The following is a 23923-nucleotide window of genomic DNA, read 5'->3' on the forward strand; positions in this document are numbered from 1 at the left end:
TCGAGGGAGCAGCATCTGCAGCCACCTCCCGGTTCCTGCCTCCTGTTGGGGCAAAGCTGCAGCACGAAACCTTCCCCTGGGTCCCATCCGCCTCCCTGCACCAGCCGGGGCACCCACCTCCCCGCCCTGCTGCACAGCCACCCATCACCCCCCCGGGGCTGGGGAGAGCCCCGGGCGCTGCAGCACCCCAGCGAGGTCGGTGGGTGCCAGCTGGGTGCCAAGGCAGTGGAAGCAGCCCCTTGCCCCAGCCCCCAGGCATCCCCCTGTGCTGCCAGCAGCCCCCACAGCCAAGCCCCTGCAGCCAGACACCCTTCCCCAAGCTCCTGGGGTCAGCGCCTGGCTGCCCAAACCCCCATGGGGCAAAGGCTGGTGAGCACCTTCTCACACACCTTTAAACAGCTGAACCCCCCCCAAGTGACACACGGCTGCTGGGGATGTTCAAGCCTCACCTAAACCTGCCTCTCGGGCTCGAGGTTTCTATTTTTCCTTCCCTGGCCATCGTTCTTCGAAGTGCTGCCAAAGACCGAATCCATCCCTGATGCCACTTTGGGCTCAGATTTACAGCCCGAGCCCTGAAATCCTCCACTGCTTGTGAGGTCCTTCGAGAGAATCACAGCAGAAACTGTTTATTTCCATCATAAAGATCTGTTTTAATATTTTAACATAAATCAAGCTGTGCTTTATGGTGATAATAAATTTCTTGGCAGAAACTGCCTTCGCAGCCTGAGGCAGCAGAGCAACTCAATTTGTTTGGTTTTAAGTGTAAGGAGCCGTAATTGAGAAAGGGAAAGTACAGATGTTTTAATTGAGTTTGCAGCTACCACCCAGAGTTGCAGGAGGCTAATAGAGAGGAGGTGAGGGTCTCCATTAGCCTCTCCGCTTGCCATTTCTCCTTGGCCTGCAGCCCTATCAGTCACAGCCATCCCCTCCAGGAATAGCTGCTTGGTGCATGCTCAAGAGGAGGAAGGGGGTGGAAAAAGCAGCCAGACTAAACCAGACGTATAATGTGCATTTTATTTGTTTTAATCCCATTTTTTTTAAACTAATTACAGTCAGGACAAGCATCACGTGAGAATTTGTAATAATGAATTGTTAGTGTTGATAACAGCCAAATAAAAATAGACTAGTTCGTGATGGGTGAGAGGAGGGAGCTCCTGCCCCGCGCCGAGCCAGGGTCACCCAGCATCCCCCCACCAGCGCTGGCTCCACTGAGCTGTCCCCTTCCCACTTTCTCCAGTAATTTTTAAGGCATTGCTATGTCATGTTTCATATGAAAAATGTTCTCTGCCGTAGAGCTTCTTTCCGTTAATCACCCCAATTTCTTGGATATATTTGTTTTGTCGCTGTGCAAGGACAGTGGGTGTCTGGGAATTCACGGTTATTTATTTAAGGAAGTACTTGTGCTCCTTGGGGACCAGAGTCCTGCTCAGCGAGGTACCACGGCAAAGGCCGAGGCAGGATGCGAGCCCTCACTGTGCCGCCGCATCCAAAACCTGGTAAGGCCCCTCAGAACTGCCACCGTGCCGAGGAGGAGAGGTTCACCCCAGCCAGGGAAGAGAAGGCACATCTTTAACAGTAGGAGATGGCGGGGAGGCTGGGCTCCCTCCTTCCTCCCATCCCAGGCAAGGTAGGCAGGCGGCTACCCTGCACGGAACAGGGGCAGGAAGGAAGGAGACCAAGGGCAGCCCTAAGAGAGGAAGGATGAGAGGAGATGAAATCACGGAGAACAGCCCCAGCCTCTGGCTGGCAGTGAGATGTGAAGGCAAGAGGTTGAAATGGGCACTTGAAAGGGATGGAGGCTGAGCCAAGTGCCTTGCAAAGCACAGACAGCCGAGGGCAGACAGCACATCAGAAAAGGCCTCAGCCCCCTCCATAAACCCACACCTGTGCACTTGTGCAGAGGAACAGCCCCCGCAGCCTCTCCAGCTTTCCAAAGGCTCATTTCATCAGCATTAAATTCCTCCCTCCGGCTCTGCCCAGCTCGCAGCTGCCTCGCAGGTGGCTCCCAGCTCAGCTGCCCCATGAACTTGCCCTCCAACCTACCTCTCCTAAACGAGACGCCAGCAGCAGCTACCTGTAAAATAACTCATCGGTTTGGCACTGAAGATGCCACATCAGTTTCCCTGGAGCACTTGGAGATGTTTAAACTCACTAGCAAGGGTGGCTAATGCCTGTTTGGGATCACACTGGAGAGGAGGCAAAGAGTCCCCCCGGATCCTCTTCAAGCAGCTCAGCAAGGACACACGGCACTGCTCAGGCTCGAGAGGTGCAGGGTTTTGCTTTAAAAACCATGAAGTGTTTTTATACAGCTCCAGGTACTCGCATATTCCCCCAGGAGGAGCACTTCAGGTCATATGGAAACCAGAAAGTCCTACTTGAAAACAGAGCTTGATTAAAAAGAGCTGCAGTTCAAAGCTTGCTTTAGTGAGCAGTGACACTTAATACTGCAGCAAGTGCAGAGAGCAAGAGGATCTCACATAAATGACATGCAGCTGGCTTTGAACCTGCTTTAATAAGGGGGGCGGGGGGGTTTAAAATATTTCAGATGAAAACTTGTAAAGTTTTGCCTTTTGTTAGGAAAACGCATGTGATCTTTGCCCAAGGGCCTCAGAGCACAGGACCCAGTGCCATCTGTCACTGTGTGGTATTACAGGGACCACCAGCAGCCTCAAAAGCAGAGACTCACCTAAAGCACCAGCTGCCTCAGGTAGCAGTCAGCCCAATTCTCAGATAAGCTGAGCAGCACCAGCCCAAAGCCCACCTTAACCCTGTGCAGAAAGAGAAGAGGTGGGATTCAAGCCCAGTTCCAGTCGGGTTTCAGTTTTTGCTCCCCCCCCCAGCACCCAGGAGCTTGGCTCCTGCAGGCAGGCAGGGCCGAGCCAGGGCACTGCCGCGTCCTCCTGGCACCAGCCCATTCCCTTGAGTTAACACCCACCTTGTTTCAAGGCTAATTACCCAGCACAGGAGGCTGGAAACGCATCAGTGTGCACAGCCGGAGCTCTTCCAGGACTCACGCGTGTCAGGACTGGGTAATTAGCACCTCCCCAGCCCACACGAATCCTGACCACTGGAGTCAGGGGCTGGCTGGTTGTACCAGCCCCAGGCAAAGGTGAGAAAGGGAGAAGGGCCCTTGCCAGCTGAAGCCACTGAGCTGCACGCAGGAGCCGAGGGAAGCAAGGCTGTGGTTTCCTTTCTAAGGGGTGAAGACCGTATCTCTGCGTGCGTAAGGGCACTGCTCTGTCCGGCTGGGGCTGCCACGGCACAGGAAAATGGGATGAGAAGTGTCAATGTAAACTCCTGGGCTGGAGAAATTCAGCTCTAAGCAAAAGATCCCAGATGCCAGGCAATCCATGGTGCCCAAACAGGTTAATGGCTCTAGAAAAAGAAAATGTAACAGCACAAAATTATTTTCTTTTGAATTAGGTCTATTTCCACCCTGATTTCTTCCCTCAGCTGGCACAGGAGGTTGGGTTGAAGGGGTCTCCGCAGAAAGAAGAGACTCTGTTCTCCCAAACTCTTGCTGGATCCTGCACAGCACACCCCTGCCTTTGCAAGAAGGGACATTTAGCCAACTAGTGTAGTGAGCAGCCAAGGCTGCCTGCTCTCCTGCGTGCCGAGACCTGCAGCACATGGAGAGCCACTGTAGGGACAGAGAAAGTGATGCTCCAACAGAGCTAAAGGCAGAAATGGTTGGACACCGATTAATCGTGCAGCCTGCCAAGGGCTCAGCCCCATGCCTTTGTGTAACAGGTCTGAGAACCAGGACTGTAACAAGGCTGAGTCCACTCCACCCACACCCAAAATGGAGTGAAGAAAGTCTGTGTCCAGGTCTAGCCTGTGCTACAAAGCCGGTGGCCTGGAAACTTCCCTTCATGTCACCTCTCCCCCAACTCCACAGTCCCAGAGCGGGGGCTGAAATGTTAAAGTCTCTGGAGCCCAGGAGGGAGTGTGTCACCACCCCCACGTCAGAGTTTTGACTCGCTCAGGACAATGTTTGCAGTCACAAACACAAAGCAAGAAAAGCCCCATATGAGCACGAACACAATCCAGAAGGTGTGCCGGAAAGGGGAGAGGTGCTTGTTAACTGTCCCGCTGCCAAAGACCAGCTGAGTGTCCTTCCGACTGCAGTACGCGAGGAAAGCCGGAATGAGATACTGGATCCCATTCCCAGCATAGGCTCCCGTGATCCCCACCAAGGACTCCAGATCGTGGGTGCAGAAAGCCACCAGCACTGGGGGAATCAGCGTGATGGCAGGAAAGACAATCCTATCCACCACCCATGGGTAGGTCCCCCCTTCTCTGTGGAAAAGGGTCTTCCAGTTGTTGCGCAGAGTCACTGCGATGATGGGGAAGTTGGTGCTGATGGTGAAGACAGGGAAGAGGCCCAAGAAGTAACGAATGAAGGCAACGTTGATGATCTCGCAGTTGGTGAAGTTGAGCGTGTACATGTCCATGAGGGTGTCATTGCGGAAGCAGTAAATGGCAGTGAAGGACAGGAGGCTGTAGAAAGCCAGGATCAGGATGTAATCGAGCAGCACGAGCTTGTTGACGTGCTTCTTCTTGGAGATGGGTGTGATGAGGGATGGCAGAGAGTGCTGGCACATGAAGGAGTAGACACACACCCCAAAGAGATTGCGGATGCCCGACAGCTGGGCCATGGACGGATGACCTTCAGCTTGGCCTCTGCTGATGCGGATGAGGGCCAGAATAATCATGAGGATGAAAGCTGGAGAGAGAGAGAAGGTTCTAGGTCAAGCCCAGGTCTGCACTCCCCGTGACCCCTCCTCCCATGGGCACCAGCACTCTGTCCTGCTCCACAAGAGCATCTCCTTATCTCCGCAGAAGGTGGTACATCAAAGGCAAGATGCACAGGAATTAATCAGGACTTGCTTTCAGTGCTTGGCAGCAGATGAGGGAATGGGCTCAGGACTGGCAGGCATCTCCCTCCAGTCTCCTTCCCGCAGGGACTCACGCTCCCACCCCCCATAGCAAACAGCCCTTCAGAAATGCAATCCTAACACAGCTGGCTGAGCCCATTGCCCTCGAGGGTCTCACGTCCACGGATGCTTCTGCCACGGATGCTTCAGCACTTTGGCTGAACAGCACCATTTAAAAATGGCTTGGAGATGTTTGAGCTTTGACCTCTAGATTTAAAAAAAAAAAAAAAAAAAAAGATTAAACCTGGCTGCGGTCAACCCCAGTAATATTCCTACGCAATTTGCAACTGGCCTAATGTTTGCAAGACCTCATCTATGTACACAGGCAGATGTGTGGGAGCAGCAGCTACTACCAGGCTTTCCTGTCCCTCTGATCTGTCAAGCACGATAGAGCAAGAACTAGCCAGTCATTTCCTAGCCAGGAGGAACAGGCTGGCTGTAGTTAATCCCAGGGTGGAGAAGCCAGTCTGGAAGCAACTAAAGCAAAACTGAAAGACTGCTATTAAAATTCATCACTTCTAGGCACAAAGTCTGCTCATCTACCCTTTGCTTATGTCAGGGAAAAGCCTAATAACATTTTACAAAGCTTATCACAAAAAGCAACGCGTTATGGACAAAAATTAATTGAGGAGATTGGGTTAATGCCCTTATTTACTCCACTGGTGGAAATACGAGCCAGAAGCAGTTACTGCTAGACTGTTATTCCTAGCATGGCACATAAAACCAGCAGAAAACTAATTCTGGTGACACAGAAATCACATCAACCTGGGAAAGATGATCATCAGCTGCTGGAGTTAACAAGGAACAGGGGGGAAAAAACCCCTGCCTGGCAGGGCAGCAAGCAGCAAGATTTACAGGCTGGTGCTGGCAATGGATGGGCCACTGTGGCTTGCACAGAGCTGTCTCCTGCACTGGTTTGAGGCATTGGAGCAGAGCCGTGAATTATCAGGTGATGAAAAAAATAACAAAATGCTGAGACTACTACTGTGGAGAACTTGAATGTCATAAATATAAATACAGAGGAATTAAACAGAGCTGTGCAGTCCTGCAGCCAAGCTCACAGGAGGCTGGCCACCGGCGCTGCCAGCCGGGCAGGCTTGCGGCAGGGTGACAAGGACACTAGCTTGCTCTGTGCCCAGTACTGTTCCACCTGCCACAGGCAGCTAGACATGGGAGAGACTAGGGAAGATAGTTACAGACCAGTTAGCACACGCTGCCTCTTCTGTCCCCTGCAAGACCAGATTAACCTTAACCGAACATTGCATCCTGCGCATCCCCAGCACTCCCTGAGAGCCAGTGTCTCCTCTCACTGATCCTCCTTTTATTCTTGCAGCAAACCCCACCTTTGTGCTGCGCCTTTACCAAGCTACGCCCCGCATTTCATCTCGTGCTGCCTCAGGAAACCTCTCGCTTCCAGCCATTTGCCAGTGACAGGGCAAGTCCAACAGCTCACCACGAAAGCTGGATTGATGACAGCAGATCCATTCCTCCATGGCACCACGAGGGCCAGGCCACTTTGGGAGTGCTGGGCTTTATTTACTTCCCCAAGAGCAGGCACAGGGGGCTATGGAAAGCAACAACAGCTCACTGCTCGGGGGGTGTGCAATTCCCCACACCTTCACTCAAGCCAGCAAGTGAAGGGCACTGTGGACACAGGTACAGTTGTTGTGCCTCCCCCATCGCTCCCGGGAGGAGAGATGCTTGCCAGCCGTATCTGCTACAGCAAGATAGCCGGAAAAAGCTGTGTTCCAGGTGATATGACATGGCTGCACCCCCCAGGGCCGCATAGGCTACAAAGAAGAGGAAAAGATGCCCTGAGCAATAAGACAAAACAGGTTAGGCAGCTCTGGAATACCCTGAGACTGTTCTGTTCTTTCTCGCTTGGGAGAGGTGGTCAGCCTCTGCGGTGCAATCCTGAGCTGGTCCTGTATTTGCAGTACATGTAACTGCAGAAGTCCCCTACCTCCTCCCCTGCACACTAGGCAGTAAATCTCCACCCGCCCTGCTCAGCAGAGCTAAAAGTGACCTATTTCCATCCCCCAAACTCACTCTCACCATTCGCTCAAAGCCCCACTTTCTGTGCCAGCACTAACAGGACCAGTTATGGGGAACTTCCAGGCTGGCAGCCCATCCTCAGAGCATCTCTTCAGTTAGAGACCCACAGACTCTTCTCTGCCCAATGTGCGCTTTTCTGGCAGGCAGCACTGAAGGAACAGAACTCCCGTGGATTCCCTAAATGATGGACAGAAGTCTCTGGCTTAAGCAGCTGGAATTCATAACCTTTGTTCTTCCTTAAATACTTCTTTTAGAAATTAAAGTTACAAGGAGTGATGATTCAGTGCAAAGATCTAAGCTAGTACTGTTTCCAACAAGGCAAGCTGTGCTCCCCCTGCCCTAGCACCGGTGCTCTGTAGATGCATAATCCTTGAGAGAGGTGTTGCTGGGTAAACTGGAAACCTCCCCTGCACAATTCTAGCCCCAGAGAAGACAACAGCAGCCCTGCCCCAATGGTTATGCTTTCTCTCACTCCCTACATCAGCTGTCTCTCTCACTTCTAGAACTGGAGAACTAAAACATTTACATGCCAGATTTATCTATCTGTCCCTGGGAGGAGACAAACCCAAAAATGAAACTCTGAAACCTAGTTATGCTGGATGATAAATCAAGACGAAAAGAAGATGACAGACTCTGACTGACAGGCAGCTTTGAGCAGACAAGAGGCAGCACAGGATCCTCAGACACACACAGAGCTCCTGCTCACATCCTCCTCTACCTGGGACGGCAGGCTGAAGGCAGCGGCACTACACTATTGCAAGTTGCTGCAGTTGCCCCATGAACTGTCCAACAGCGTTCCTTCACCACAGGGACCCTGGTGAAGTCAGACATGATTTTTTTCATGCTAAAGTCAGCGGTTCCCCATCTCAGCCTTCATCTGGTCCTCTATATGCAGGACAAAGGATATAAGAAAAACGCTCCAGGGAATAAAACACCTTCAGATACCATGACCAACAGCACCCAGAGCTACAAGCCAAGGCAGACAGCAATGCTACCAATGGATTGTTAGTAGGTTACATGAAAACTTTGTTTTAAACTTTGTTTTATAAAAGTGCTTAAAAAGCAATTGAGGGTTTTGCTTATCCTGATTTTTCAACAGCGTCAGACACACTCCAAACCCAAACAAAGGCTTGACAGTCAACAAGGCACAGGACACTCCTTGTCTCATCTTCTCTAGATGTTTGAGCATCATTTTTACTGAAGGATGTTAAGTGAGGCTTCTAAAATAAAAAGGGGGTATGCCATAATGGAAAAGTGATAAATCTCATCACAACTGTCCAACTGTCTCCCCTACAGACCCCCCATCTCACTCTTCAAGGAGCAAATGCTGGCTCTTCTCAGACAAAGCAGACCTTGCAGACAGCTACTGCTGCCTGTCCTGCTCGACTCAGGAGATGCTGATTCAGAGACAGGACAGCTCTGCTGTGGTTCTTGCAGGTGGAAGAAGGATTAATATGGATGAGCACACATCCAAATAAGAACACTTTGGGAAATATGGGACTCTGGGGATATTAAAAAATACATTTTTGTGAACTTTGATATAACAGAGCTGCAGAGAAGCAGTGAACATAATTTAGCCCTTCTAAGTTTAAGGATTGTTTTGCAGAGTCAGAGCAAACACCTTTGTAAATGAAAAATGCTGGTTTGTACGTGAGCTTTATCTCTCTGCAGAAAGGCTATTGCAGAAAGAAGACAAAGTCCAAGACTGAAACACATTTCTTCCCCCCCATCATGGCAGGTTCTAAAAGAACCAATGCACAGAATGAGTTTCTGGCTTAACCCTCCCTTTCATCCCTGGCAAGACACTATGCTTTTAAGATGTTTCACCTGGTCCCCCCCTCTTCTGTCTCTCTATTGGCACCTGGAAAATAATGGAGAAGATCCTGAGCTGGGATTTCCACATATGGAAACAGGGAGGAGAGAGGTGCTCTGTCATGTAATTCAGGAGGAGGTGGCTTAGCAAGGGGGAAGCAAGGTCAGAAGTGAGGTTCTGCAGAACCATGGTGCTGGGTAACTTCCCTGGATTGCAGGAAGGAGGGCCAAAACCAGATGTTGCCTCCCAGGTTCAACAGTGGACTTCAACCTTCAAAGTGTTGGTCCCAGTTAAGACAAGGATGGTTTTAATGGGTCTAGAAGGCATGGGGGCCGACAGCCACAAACCAGGGATGAGTACAAGACTTACTGGGGGGGAAATGGAACAAAGGTTACATGACAACCACCTGCATTTTAAGGGCCAGAAAGGTAAAGACAGAGGAAGAATGATCTTGCACACCCACAGCTCAAGTCGCATCTTCAACTCTGTCCCTACTGTCATTCCTCCTTCCACAAGGAAAGCCTGCTGAGAACATCACCGTAGCTGCCTGCCACCCCTTGCAGGGATCCAGAGCAGTGGCACGCAGCCACACCACCCCGCTATCGGCACAGCAGCCCACGCCTGGCTGCTCCCCTACCCCCCCTCCCCCAGAGCCATTTGTTTAAGCAGGCACCGCGTTGTGCTGCCGACGCGTTTGCAGCAGGGCCATCCGTCACTGCCAGCTGAGGGTGTGACAGAGCTTTCTTGTCAAAGCGGAGAATCAATATGCCAGGAAATAATGATAACGAATCACCCTTTCACAGCGCATGCCACTTGCTTCCCTTTTCATACATTAGGTGGCACGATGGATTCCAAGAGGAAGGCATTTTCATGAGCTTCCTGAGCCTACTCTCTTTGGAAGGAGGAAGATCTCTCCCCACTTCAGGCTTGATCCCAATCCTTCATCAAGCCAAAACACAGCAGACCACTCAAGAACAGATCTCATTTAGTTTAACATTAGACAGCTCTTTCAGGAGAGAGGGCATAAAAGCAAGAGCATCTGCCCTGTATATACTGAATGGCACAGCATCACATCAAGACAGTCCTACCTTCTGCATCCCTACCCAACAACTGTGTTGTCTGCTTCACTACTAGTGTCTCTCTGGGATGCTGGTACCCCCTTTCAGAGCCAGCTGCCCTCCATCATTATGTTTTGGGCAATTTTAAGAGGCTTCTGCAACTCTGGAACTGCCAGGCGTTATGAATGCTGTGGTATCTGAAGTATTAGAGCATGGCTGGAGTTCAGTGTGCTGGCAGAACGAGGCATCTGAAATTAAGACATTGATTCTTAAATTTAAAATTCATTTACCAGTTTCTCCTGCAGAAGCCATATCCTGTCACTTGTTCATGACCTCCAGCTCTCTGAAAACTCCAGAGCAGCAACTGATAAGTTTCTGCAACCTTCAGAGGAGATTTCTATATGAAATGGAAGTAAAGAGATAACATGAAAACCAGGTTTGCTCCGTCAGATGTGGGAACCGGGGTAGTTAAGGATCAGATTTGGCAATGACAGAGCCTAAAACACCATCTCTAGGAGATGAAAGATTTATGAAACGGAGACTGTAGAAAAGCAAGATGGGTATGTTCAAGAAGACAGCAGTTCTCTGGAGAGATGTCAGGAGAAGAGGAAGAAAATTACTTCCCAGAAGAAAGGTATGAGTAAAAGTTGTGGGACACCAGTGTGGCTCCTTCCTCTAATGGAGAGCAGGGACTTGCAGGGACAGTGTTACCCTCCCTGTCCCAAAGCCTAAGGCAGGGGCTGCGTGGCTGGGGACTGCTCATACAGCAGGGGAAGCACAGCCACGTGTTTGGGCACATTAATGTCACCAAAGTATCATGCAGCTTACCAGGAAGGCAAGAAAGAGCCTCTTGGGCACCTCCACTCTCCCTGCCACCTTGGCCACTGCCAGGGTTGGCTAGCTCCTGCTGCAACCATCTCAGACGCTACTGCTGCCCTGGCCTCAGGCCAGGCAGAGCCTGTTTTGTTCACAAAAGGGAAACTTTATTAAAAAGTATCACCAGCACCTTTTGGCTGTCAAAAGCAGTTCAGCGGGGCTTCTCTGCTGTAAAGGCATCATTTCCCTGCCTTTCTTTATCATCAGGGGCAGAGACTGCTATGTGATAACCAAGATTTACAGGTATCCTCCCCGACTGCGGTAACACCTCCTGCTGTGAAACCAGTGGAGCTGCCCCCTCTCAGTTCACATCAGCTGGTCTCCACAGACATCTGCACACCAGCAACAGTTCACAGGGAGAAAAACGGCTCTGCACTCTGGTGTTTATCACGGATACTTTATCTCAACATATGGGAAGGAAAGAGCAGCCAGCGAAGCTTGTTTACTTCTGGTGGAAAATTACCCGTGTAGTTTATTGTCCTCTCCCCTCCAGTCACCTTTGGCAGAAGCACCATAAAGCCTCTGCAACTGGGACTCAGCTTTGAGCTCTGCTGTTGACTTGGTCTACCAGCTTTGACAGTCACTTTGCTCTCCATGTGAGAATCTACTCTTCTGTGAGAAGGGAATAACACACACTTTGGTGTCACCATGAGCCTGAGCTAGATCTGTGCATGCTTTAGAAGGCACTAGGTGCAGAGCACCCATGTCCCATGAAGTCCCGGTACTCTGCAGCCTTAGCCACAGCTTCCCCATCCTGCTTCGGGCCCCACCTGGCAAAGTTTCTATCATCTTGTTCCAACCACACACACTCTGAACAGACAGCAGCTCTGCATGCCACGCCACCACTCTGAAAACCTGTATGGGCACCATCATCCAGACCCTTTCACGGGGCTGAATGTGTCCTTACATTTTCAGCTCCCCCTCTCCAGCTCTCAGACCCATCAGTTTGCCTCCTGCTGCCTGGGTAAAGTGCTCTTTTCAGGAACACCAACTCCTCAGGCAGGATCTCAGTGGCCCTGTCCAGCACCACACATCACCCTGCATCTGCATCTGAAGCTAACAAGGCTCTTTCACTCACAGACACTGCTTCACCCCACTGCCCTCCACCAACAGTACTGAAATGAGCTCCTCAGCCGACAACTCTGAAAGCAGGTATGACAGAAGCACAGCCTTTTAACTAACTCTTCATAAATATATTCACTTCTCTTAGTGAATTATTTACCCTGGGCTCTGGCAGCAGCTTTCTCTGCTCCAAAAGGGATGCAAGAACATGAAGTAACTTTGTTGAAGAAGCTTGAGAGAATGAACATGCAACAGTGTCCTCATTTACGGTCTAATTCCCTCTCTTCCTTGCCTCTCCTGTATGTCCTGTTCTGTGAAAGGGGCAGAGATCAGATGGGTCCCTCCTTAAGCTGTTTGCAGAAAGCTCCATTTCTGATGCCAAAAAGAGGCCACCTTGAGGACTGTGGACACTGGTAGTCTAATCTTTCTGCAGGAGGCTGAAAACACAGGGCTTCAGATAATTGTCACCCCCTCCTATATTAGCCACCTCTGTAATTCTCAGTCTCTGCAGCTGAAAGGATGTAGCAGAGTGACTCCAGGTTTCTGCACTGAATCAGCTCCAGGATGGCTGGTTAAGGCTGCTAAGGATGGCGGTGACAGTTACTACAGCAGCTGAAACGTGCTCACAAAGTGAGATGGTCTGAGACCAGTTCTCTGCAGACGAGCACTGGGGAGTCCTGTAAAGAGCAGGATTCTGGTGGAGAGAGCAAAACTATCAGAGAAATTAGTAGACACAGAAACTCAGCCTCAGCAGCATGCTCTGGAGAGCCCTTTCCTACTTTCTTCCCTAGAAGCCTTCTACCAGATATCCTGGATGGGGACAGTATGGAGAGAAAACAAAAAAAGAAAAAAAAAAAGAAAGGAAAAAAAAGAGCTTAATGTAGATTTCCTGGCTATTCTTGTCCTTTTTCCCCTCCACCTTACTTGGGTGGGGAAGGCCAAGGGGAAAGATTTTATTTCTGGGCATATAATTGTGAGATGGTAGTTTGGGCAGGGTTAAGAATGCTGCAGTTACTTGAATAGATGTGGTATGATCTGACTGTGCTACAGGGAGAGAGAACTGAGCCTGCAGCATCCAAACCCAGAAGTTTATTCCTCTATAAAATGTCTCTTTATTAAAATACAATACTTTCTAATAACTACAATACAGCATCAAGAGCAGCACATAGAGCAAATGTCCCACGTGGGAGCTGTCTGGGAATGTTTGCCAGAGACTATTCAATAACAGTAGTGATAATCATGCTACCGATGTCTTTAAAGCCAACAGTCCTCACCTATAGAGCTGGACATCTCAGGCTGTAACAGGCTGCAATTAATCGGGTTAGTGGCTTAATACACAATAGACCAATGTTTGCTGCTGAGCTCCACCAAGCCCCATCCTTTTGTTATCTTTCCTAATCCATATCCTTTCCCGTGATGCTGTAGATAGTTATTATCCAATAATAAAGAGGCAGGGCTCTGTCCTAGCGAGCTGCGTCCCCTCTGCTTCGAGAAGCGCATCAGACTTGCTTGGCTCAGTCCCTTTTGCTGTGCCATGCCCTCCAGCAGCTCACCCCTAACAGCACCCATTTGACCAGGATTGGGGAAAGGAGGGGAAAAAACCCAACATGATATTCAAGTCCCTTTAGGGAGCAATCTGTCATCATCACAGATTTAAATCCTCAGGAAAAAAGAGCCTGAAGTCCAAACAGCAGAATTGAAAATACCAAGAGCTCTAATTTCTTGATGGCTTAGTTGGTTCAGTCTTCTGCAGGAAACACCCTGTTCCAAAAACATTATAAGAGACCTGGAAACAGGCTCCAAAACAGGTAAAGGACTTGGGCTAATAACAGCTCTCCACTTTTGTGAGGCTGAGGTGGGAAGGAAGCTGAAAGGAAAAAAGGAAATTACAGTTTGGGGAAGGAACCCTCCTCACCCCAAGGGGACAATTCATACCTGGGCAACCAGTCTGGGCCCTGTCTCTGCTCTTAACAGCATTGCTCAAGCTGGGTGAGTCAACAAGGTTTTATCCCTAGTTCGAATCAAGGCTTCACCATAAGCATCATTACCAGGATTTAAACCAAGGGATTTTTCCCGACTAGCCCTTTTTCCAGGGAAGCACTGCAGAGAGGCTCCCTGTCGCAGCCCTCAGGGTGTCTGTGCTCAGTCTCCCAAGGCGGTTCAGGCAAGAGCAGGAGAGGGCTGACAAAGCAGCCTGAGGAGCTTTTACAGTTGGGAAAGGGATGAGAGCTTGTGTAAGCAAAGCCTTGCACACCCACCAGCTCCAAGAGACCAGAGATCCCGAAGCACAGAGAAGGCCAGCAGTTCAGGCACCGACTGCTGCGTGAATTCAACCATTGGCACTTACCCAGGCAAGGTGGTATCAGTTTTGCAGCCAAGTGGGTAAGCTGTACTCTTCACAAGACTGCCAACAGCCTCTGGAAGCCCTCTGTCTGCCATGAGCCCCACTCCACCTGGAGACGCAGATCCACCCTCTGTGCTCCTACCAGTCCTGACAGGGAAACACCTCTCCAAGCCAGCCTTACGTCCAGATGAGCTCCCCGTGTTCAGCAGGCCCAGACGACGACAGCCCATCTGTCTGGGCTCTCTAGCAGTATGGCACTCGGGCTTGCAAGCTCCTCCTTCAACTTTCTCCTTTAGAGACTTCAGAGGTGCCTGTCCTGCCTAGTCCCTTTCCCTGGGAGGAAAAGCACAGCCAAATGAAGGGCTGATCCCTGCTGCATCTCCACGTTCTTTGAACTGGCCCATTTTTAATTTCCAGTTCAGACCCCACCGTTTAAGACTATTTTTTCAGAGACAGAACGAAATGTTCTTGTCCATGAGGTGTGGAAATAGACCGCTGTAGGCTTTGTTATCTGATCTGCTGCTTGCCACGAGCATGAGGCTCTGGAAAGAGGCTAGTGACATTTGATTATCACTTAGATGAGGAGAAAGGGGGAAAGCAACTTTAAAAGGCAAGGCTGACACTGCTACAGACACCAGCAGAAATGACCTTCACACACAGCTAGCTCTCCCTGCTGCCAAGAACCATCCTCTCAGCCACTGTCATCTGAATCGCCAGTACACCTGGGGCAGTGCAGCTCTGCACGAGCCACTGCTGCTCCGAAATCCAGGAGCTTTTCACCAGGCTGGGGAAAAGGGTGTATGGTAGGTCCTGCAGTAGCCACACTGCAAAGACTGTACTGACCTCCCAGCTCAAACAGGCTTGATTTTTTCAAATCATGATGCAAACCATGGGTCAAGCTTCCCATCCACACCAGGCACAGGTTAAGCTAAACAAGCCACTATGTGGGAAGTTTTTACCCAGCACAACGAACAGGTAGGCTGGCAGCTCCAATGTTCAGCTCTGCCACTCAATGCTTTGCAGGAGAACCACTTTCAGCACCACATGGCTAAAACCAGCTAAAGGAAGACAAGAAAAGGCACAGATTATAGCAGGACAGAGTCCACATCTAGCCACTGGCATTCAGGCAGGAAAAGTTCAGGAGACCACAAGACACCAGCCCAGACCATTCTTTACAATCTAAGCTTTCTACACACCAACAAAAGACCAGTCCACGGTTAACTCAGAGCCCTGCTTTCGGAGGAGGGGACAGCAGTGATGTGAGGACATAGGAGAAGCCACCTTGATAAATCTCAGTAGTATGGGATCCATCCTTATACCAGAGTCTGCAGCAAGAGCTTTTCTCTGTTCCCTGCATCACATGGCTGTTTGATAAATTGTCTTTCCTAATAAATCTATCCCTCATTGTACACACACAGAATCCGTTGCTCTAAGTAGCCACTGAGGTGCTGTCAGGGTCATTAAATATCATTATCTGGGGCAGCTGTTCCCCAGCGTGCTGATGCAGGAATCAATCAAGCTAAAGTATGAATTTCCCCTACACTTCTCCAAACACTGTCTTTGTCCCTCTCCATCAAGTGATGAAAAAGAGAAACAGTTTCAGCCTTTATGCCAAGATTTAGCAATTCTCATACTGGAAGGAGCCAGCTAAAGGGAAACCAATGGCAGACCAGGCAGGTGTCAGGCTGCCACAGAGACAGGATGAGGTCTGACTGATGTCTTTACCAGAAAAGAGGAGGCAGGGTGATTGGAAAGAAGCCAATGAGCTAGGCAGAGATTACTCTTTTTTTTTAAAATAAAGAAACAACAAACCCCAAAACAACTTCCTTTAATACCCCTTAATGAGATAACCTTTTTCTCTGAAGAACATGGGGGCTTTCAAACTTTCATGTGCTCAGACAACAAAAGGGAAAAACAGACATTCAGGATTTTCACACTATCCGAGGTCAGGATTTGTTGACTCAAGCTGTTCAGCATCTAAAACTTGAGGGCTTAAAAACCAGCCTCATTTTCTTGGGTGACAACTTCTTAACTCCATCTCAGATGTTCTCTAGAACAGAGGATCTCTATTCCTCTGCAGTGACTGCCAGCCACTTCCAAACAGGAACTTTTGAACTTACAGAACAGTGACAATACTGAACTGAAGTCAGGTCAAGTGTATGTGTGTGGTGGGAAACAGTCTGAGAAGCAGCTTTTCTTCCTATTTCAGGTCAGTGGTAGGTATAAACAGAGCTCATTCTGTGCTTGAATGGTCTGGACCCATGAACCAGGAAACTATTAACCTGCAGAAATGCTGCTCGTGCTGTAACACCCTCTCTGTTAGCCCTGAGTATCACTTACTCAGTCCAGGCTACACAAAACAAGGCAAACCTCAACATAAGCCTCTATAACACATGCCCTCCTCTCAGTCTTTGAGGGCATGCACACATACAAGCTAGCATGTGAGGCAGCTGCATCTTTGGATGACAAAGGCGCTAAAAAAAAAAAAAAAAAAAAGTATCAACGTCTTATTTCCCTTAAAGGAATTACCTGTCTTCCTGGAAGTTCCTGGCACTAAGATTTTGGAGAGCACTCACGAGAGCAGGGCTTCCCAAGGACAACACATATTGGTTTCGGGGTTTCCAATGCAGCACAACCTAAACTAAAGCAAGGCTCAGAAAAAAAATGCAAGCAGATGATAAAACTAAAGCTGGGAAGTCTGACAGAAATGCCTTTTGTTCTCCGATCAAAACAAAGATTGTTCAAAGTCTGTTGTACACATGCTGAGAATGAATGAGAACCTTACTGCTGAATAGCAACTGGTGGGTATCACAGTTAGGTCCCCCTCCCAGGGACTCTTCCAAATCCCTTCTGCCTCTCACACAAACCAGATTAAAACTTCATCTATCAGCTCGTATCTGATTGAAAAATAAATTGTTTTGTTTTAATCAGAAATTTCATTCTAGAACAAAAATCCTTTTTCTCAAAAATTTATCAGTCCTGGACAATCTTCCTCAGAGGTTGTTTTGACAAGTACTTGCTTCCGAACAAGAATATCTTGTCAAAGAGGTGCACTGGTAGCGTGACTTGGGTTCCATCTATGGTAAAGAGGTGGCCAAGATTCTGCCAAGACTCACCTATCCATCTCATGAGAGATGTCATGATTTGAAGATACTTCGTCTTCTGCACATTGAAGAAGGTGAAAGGACCCAGGAGGAGAGTAAATGCTGCCTGGAAGGACAATAAAAATACGTATTAGGTTCAAACCCAGAAATTCTGCTAGTAAGACAAATTTATCAGTAAAGCAAAGCTTGCCTTGAAAGTTCACCTCCAGACACATCTGTTTGTCATGGAGCTTTCTTTGTTGCTTAATTTTACAGCTAAGCTGGCTGAGATACAGAGGGTCAGGCAAACTGCTCTGTATCAGAGAACATGCCTCAGGCAGAAGTAGAGCACAGGATCCTCTTGGCTCTCAGCCGCTTGCTATCACTGCTACAGCACTCCTTTACCGACACATTTCAGTAAAAGCTCTCAGTGGAGCCTTATGGAACATCAAATATTAAACTGTGGCCTCCCTGACCAGGTAACATGCTCAGTTTAGGTCTGAATAGCAATAGCCATGACCAGTCTGGTCACATTAACATTGACGGGTCAGCTTCGGGGTGTCCCAGGCTCTACAGGAATGGAGCCAGGTCTGCCTGGAACATTTTTTCCCATTATTTAAGTTACTTGTTTTACAGTGGGAAGCTATAGCCTAACAGTTAAGCTGTTGACTTGGAAGCTGAAAACCTGTGCAAAGTGAGGCAGGGAGGAAATTCAAGAGATACTCATAAGAACAAGCTTCCTTCAGTGTGGAAATTAAAGGTAGTGTCAATGAAGACAGATCTTTCTTCGCTGCCCTCTTAGATATATATATAGAGAGCAGTGTTTCTTAGCAAATTAAACTGAGGTATGCTGCAGTAGCAGTCTGGTGCATCTCTTTCAGCTGGGCTGTAAAATAAATCTAACAAAGCTGGAAATTAGGACTACACAGCTTCCCATGCCAGTTTCTTCTAGCACTCTCCTAGGGCACGCGAGGCAATCATGTTATCAGCCGCCGGCCAGAGGAGCCGTGTCCTGTGCAGCACCATCACCCAGGTACTGAGCAGCACTCAAGCCCTACCTACTCCAGACAGAAGAAAAAAGGCTTCACTGCAGGAAGACAAACAGACCCTGACTGAGGTCTGAATGTGAACTGAGAGAAGCTACTTGTGACAGGGAGACAAAATGGGTGTTACAGAAGAGAGCCCTGCTTGTCATCCATGGGCTGGCTTGGGCTAGCGATATACTAACAGGTCCAAAAGCTGTAAGCAAGTAATATCTAGAAAGTCACAGCACACAGTACGGATTTGTTGAGCATCCCAAAGGGATTTTTAAAGACAAATATTCAACATGAATATTTACACATTGCTCTTTTCCATGACTTCTTAAAGCAGTTCAAAAAAAGGTGTCACCAGAAGGGAAGAACTGGGACTTGAAGGGGCAGGCGCCAGAGTCTCAAGGTCTCTCAATGACCCCAACAGAGTCAGTGACAGAGCAGAACCCAGGCTATTTTAAGACTAGTACAACCCCAAGAAACCTTTTTTTGAGACAGTTTCAGAATATCTACAAGGCAAATTGGAAATGCCTCACATCACAAGTATTCTCAGATGACCGAAGTAAACTCAGAAGGGGACCAGAGGAGAGAACCCTTGGTTTCACACATCACTCGGTGAAGACATATTCTGATATGAGGCTCATTTATACGAAGTCTCATTTTCTCAGCTTGGGGGGGGGGGGGGAGGAAAAAAAAAAAAAAAAAGGGACAAAAAGCACACACAGAATTCAGATTTGTGAAGCAATTGAGGACCCTTGGAACTCTGAAGTCACACAGAATACAACAACACAGGCATAATTGGCAGGACTCTGAGCTAAAACAGCCTTAACAGTTAAGACACTTTCAATTTTAAACACAGAAGCAAACCAGCCAGCTACAATTCTTTTTTTACTCATCTTCCTCCTTTCTTCTAACCAGGAGCTTAACTTTGTTCCCCTGCCCTCTACAGACTGCTGCTGCATCCTAGGATAGCGCACAACCCCCAAAAAGGACTAAAACTTCAGGTTAGAGAGATCATTCTTTAGATCACTCAAGGACCCAGAGCAAACCAAAGCAGACAGAAACTCTCTTACTGGAAATTATTCTCCAGTTTGTGACTAATCTCTTTCAACCTCCTCTCCCAACACATGCATGCTGCTCAGCACAGCCTCCCTTCAAATCACGTTAATAGCTCATGCATCAGAAAGAGCTGAAACAAAGAGAGACTGAAGAAGGATGGTGATAATTAAGGAACAGGTGTCTTCTGCAAATTAGAATGCACCAGAACCAATTGGCAAAACAGCACCTCAAACAACGGCCAGGATTGACACAAGATGCAGCTGGGTCTGAAGCCTAGATTTATCTTCAGCATGGAAGAGCGAGCTGTGTGTTAAGGTGGATTTGGGGCTCAGCTGCTGAAAAGCATCATTAGGTGCTGGAAGAACCTGGGTCTCCTACGTGCTTCCCAACATCCACTAATGAAGTGGAAAGGATTCTTCTGGATGTTCCACTCCACTTTCTGCAGTTATTCTCCAGTGCTCAAGGCATCTTAAACAACTAAATCCATTGAGTTACTCTTTCAGCTCTTCCCCTCTGTGGGCTTTACTGCTTAACTCATGAGGAAGGCATACAAGTCATTCTGCCTGAAGGGCTGGATTCCCCTCCCATCCTTTAAGATGATCAGTGTCTTCTGTTCTTAACAAAATCCTGGAGGTGGCCCAAAGGAACCAAGCGAGAGATGAATTCAAGTGCAACAGAAATGTATTACCTTTCGCACTTGATGCCCATTAGTGATCCAAGATGGATATCCACAGATCAATACAAACAATGCTAAGGCCTGCAATGAGATGAGGTTGCTCTGCTCTGCAGGAATTTGTACCAATCGCTTTTAGGAAGGGAAGCCACAGCACACACTGGGCTGCTTGACAGGACAAAGGCAGGGCAGAAGAGGACATCACAGAGAGACGAACATCACTTCAAAGTGCAACTGTGTGCAGCTCTACAGGATTGAGCACAAGTCAGGAAAGAGAGGCCAGGTCCTTACCAATAGCCAGGACATGAGAAGCAGGGACTCGGTCCCTGGATTAGAGCTAATCTTATCAACCCTCAGAAGGGTCCCAAGGCCAGGAAACCTATTTTAAAACACCCCCACCCCCGAAAGGATGAGAAGAGACCACAGTGCTTAGAAGGAGGATGTCTACTTTCTCTACCTTGCTGTGCCAGACACCTAAATGCTCTTCCGACCCATTAAGTTAATTAGTTTCATAACTTCTCCCTAAGGAAAAGGTAAGCTCAAATAAGCACCTCAGACATACACCCAAACTTTCTACCTGATGTTTTTCCAAGCTCAAGTCTTCCCCAGAGGGATATAATTTACAAAGTGCTTCATTACACATGTAATTCAAACAATCTAAAACTACACAGAGAACTGCACCAGTCAGCCCTGCCAGAAATCAAATATGCAGAGCTCCAGCACATCAAAAAGCTCTCCCAAGTTTTCCAATTCACCTCTTGAGCTAGCCGAGATGTTTTCTAGGACTTTATCATTCTCTTCCTAAGCTTCAGCAAATTAACCCAAGGCAGAGCATAGTCTACTTTGATTTAAGATCTTTCTACTAGAAGTAGTTTCCTATTAGAAACAAGCAGGTGCACGTGGCTGATTCATTGCTGAACTTAAAGTAGGTAAGGGAATCCTCCCTTCTGCTAAGGAGGAGGATCACATCTATTAAATGCTGTTTATATTCACAGGATGGCAGAGGCGCAGAGAGAAACCTTTGCTGTGCTGTTGCACAGAACTGGCTATTAAGAGCGGTTCCCTGATTTCTCTTCCAGCTCCTCCATGAAATAGGAAAGGCCAAACAAGTCGGTAGGCTTGTGGCGGAGGGTACACGGAACCCACACACAACAAATAAATGCAACAGACACAAAAATCTTCCTTTTTCTCTCCTTTCTCATGCTGAAAAACAGCACAAAGATCCAGCATGTTAGTGACCAAAAAACCCAGTGTTTTTCTTGCTTTTACTGACATTTCCAGTCAGAGAATTAGAAGCCAGCAAGTGTAGAGGGAAGAACAGCAGCTTGTCACCCTGACTTACACTCTTCCCTGCAGGCTAGTAGGCGCCATGAGTAGCACACCAGCTTGCTCAACCCCTGGGAGGGTCTTCAAATCCATTCCTCCCACCAAGCCAAGCCACAACGATACAGGCACCAAGGCTTGGGAGCTCCTCTGAGCTGGCAACTCAGCTGACACCCACTTTCCCAGCCTCTGCACCTGTCAGCTCTTGGTATTTCAAAGCAAAAAGCAGACTGGTCAACTTGAGTCTTCTTGCCACAGGGGAAACTAGCTAGGGCTTACCATTGTCTGGAATATACTTTTATATAAGTTTACATATTTCTAAAAGTATATTTTATTAAAGCTCTTATGTTAAAACTCGGTTACATAACCTTGTTTATTGGCTTATCTTAAAAAAAGCAAATGTAAGATCAAGCGTTAATAGGACATCTGGCTGATTTTATCTGCTTAGTTTCAGCCAAGAGGACCACCAAGAGAGCTCTCAACCACTAAGTGATGGCCAGCTAACGCCAAGAGTCTTTCAAACCATCCAAACATGTTTTAAGCCAGTCAAAGGGCTGTATTAACCAAACAGGTTCTTTATTGACCTGAAGGGTCCATCTATCACTCTGAAACCGGTACAGTTCAATAGCTTTCATCTGCTTCCCAGCATGTGGCTTTCACAGCCAAAGCCAATACAGCTCAGGAAGCACAATTAGCATCCCGAACATAGCTGATTCATGTATTAGATGCAGTAGTTACAGCATTACGGCTACTGCCTGCATACATTTGCAAGAGGACCATCTGAACGCCAGCATCATTCGTAACTGTCATCAGAACCTGCTTGTTTTCATGCTCCACAAACTCATCTGTAAGAATTGCATCTGTCTTTGGAGCTTGCTGAATAGTGAATTAAAACCAGGGGCTACTGTTTCTTGTTGATTCAGAGCATGGAAACTTTCAGACAGGTTGAAGAGAAGCAGGGTATTTACCTCAGCAAAGTGAGATCATGAAGATAAACCTTGTTAAATGCAGCAAATACACCAGGAGCAGAGCAGCAGAGCAGAAGAGTTTGAGAGTTTTTTTTAATAAATGCATTTGTGTGGCACAGGGCTATCATACCAGTATGAAGTTATCAAGTCTCAGATATCAGGGCAAGGATCCCTCAGTTTTAATAAGAAGATGGTGAAGAGATGTTGTAGTGCTCACTCTTTAAATACCTCCCTTTGGGCTGAAAGCCCCAGCCACCCTTCCTTTTCCTTTCCTCCTCCTCAGCCTCATTCAAAACCAGAGCTCACTCCGAACCAAATCCTTCCTTGGACACTCTTGCTTCCCCGCCAACATCTCAGACAAACGTCATTTTAGGACAGTATCAACTCCACCTCTGCAGATACTGTTTAGATTTCACAACTGTTGAGCAACAGTACTTCTCTCCCACAATACACAGCACAGCAAATAACCCGACTAATGGGGAGCAAGCTGACATTTAAAAAGAAAGTTACTGGTTTAACAAAATGGATCACTCTCCCTGGTAGACTTTGATACCTTGGCTGGAAAACAGAGTTGACTGCTTTATACAGGACTATGGGTACACAACATTCCCACGACAAAGTAAGACACTGACAGAAAGACGTAAACTCTTCTGAGCGAGCATCTCCCAGCGGAGGCTTTGTTTGATTCAGTGCTCAGACACAAGGAAAGTCTCCTTGAGCGTGGTAGGAAAAAGCAGACATTTCATACACGCTGTCAGGAATGGCAATTCTGACACCCATTCTGCTTCTGCAAGATGTCCCTGAGCTCAGAGCTATTTCACAACCCAGATGAGCATAGAGGGAACAGACAAAACAATCCAGCAAAACCAGACTGCACAAGTACAGGGAGCAAACAAGATGTTAGGAGAACCAGGCTGCCCTGTTCCCACCGCAGGTACTGTCCTCTAGACTGTGGCTAAAGAGACATCTGGGAGGGGGGAAAACCAACCCAAAAAGCAAAACTTCATTTACCAGCATTGGCACAGGTCAGAGGTTTTATCCCTGTTTGGAAGCCTGAACCAGACCTATCATCTTCAGTAGAGCAGTTTCTTATGAACTGGTGTTCCTATTCATATCCTCAGGGAATTTTGAGGGCTGACTTTGGAGAGAAACATTAAATGCAAGGTGCTTTCCCCAGTCCTGTCTGGGACTCTTAGATAAAGAAAAGAACTTTATAACATTTCAGAGCTACTTGCAGCTCCATCAACACCCACCTGCAGCCTCTGGTAGCTCCTCTGCACCCGTGTCAAGTTGTGGCAACTGCCATGCTACCCAGCAGCGGACTGCAGTCACTCATGCCAGGGCTCCAGTGCTTTTCAGCTAAAACATCTCAAGGGAAAAGGGTCTCGAGTGCAATGCAGTGCCCCCTCTGCCATCTCTCCTCCCCTTCACTAGGGTGACAAGGCCATGTTTCTCTCCTGCATGAGCTCATATCTCAAGTTAGAGAGCCAGATGGCACATCAGCGAGGGCGGCAATCCAAGCTTTCGTTGGTAAAGCTTTACCCCTTGCAGTGGACAGTACAAATATAAATACATGAAAGGAGTCTGATTGTTCAGGAAGGAGCTTTTTAGAGAGCTGGAAAAAAAAATTAAAGCTGAAGA

At 48.1% G+C, this 23923-nt stretch overlaps 1 protein-coding gene across 5 annotated transcripts in view; it reads right to left on the reverse strand.

Moving 5' to 3' along the window:
* Positions 1 to 3232: 3232 nt before the first annotated feature.
* Positions 3233 to 23923, reverse strand: part of TMEM104 (transmembrane protein 104) — a 42908-nt gene continuing 22217 nt past the window's right edge. For all 5 annotated transcript variants that reach the window (XM_055794356.1, XM_055794357.1, XM_055794353.1 and 2 more), the window contains 2 exons: positions 17262 to 17355; positions 3233 to 4726 (listed from right to left, as the gene is read on the reverse strand). In XM_055794356.1, the coding sequence (XP_055650331.1) occupies positions 3966 to 4726; positions 17262 to 17355 (855 nt within the window). In that variant the 3' untranslated portion in view covers positions 3233 to 3965. The remainder of the gene's footprint in view (positions 4727 to 17261; positions 17356 to 23923) is intronic.

Source organism: Falco peregrinus, chromosome 2 (genome assembly GCF_023634155.1).
Source record: "Falco peregrinus isolate bFalPer1 chromosome 2, bFalPer1.pri, whole genome shotgun sequence".
Classification (NCBI taxonomy): Eukaryota; Metazoa; Chordata; class Aves; order Falconiformes; family Falconidae; genus Falco; species Falco peregrinus.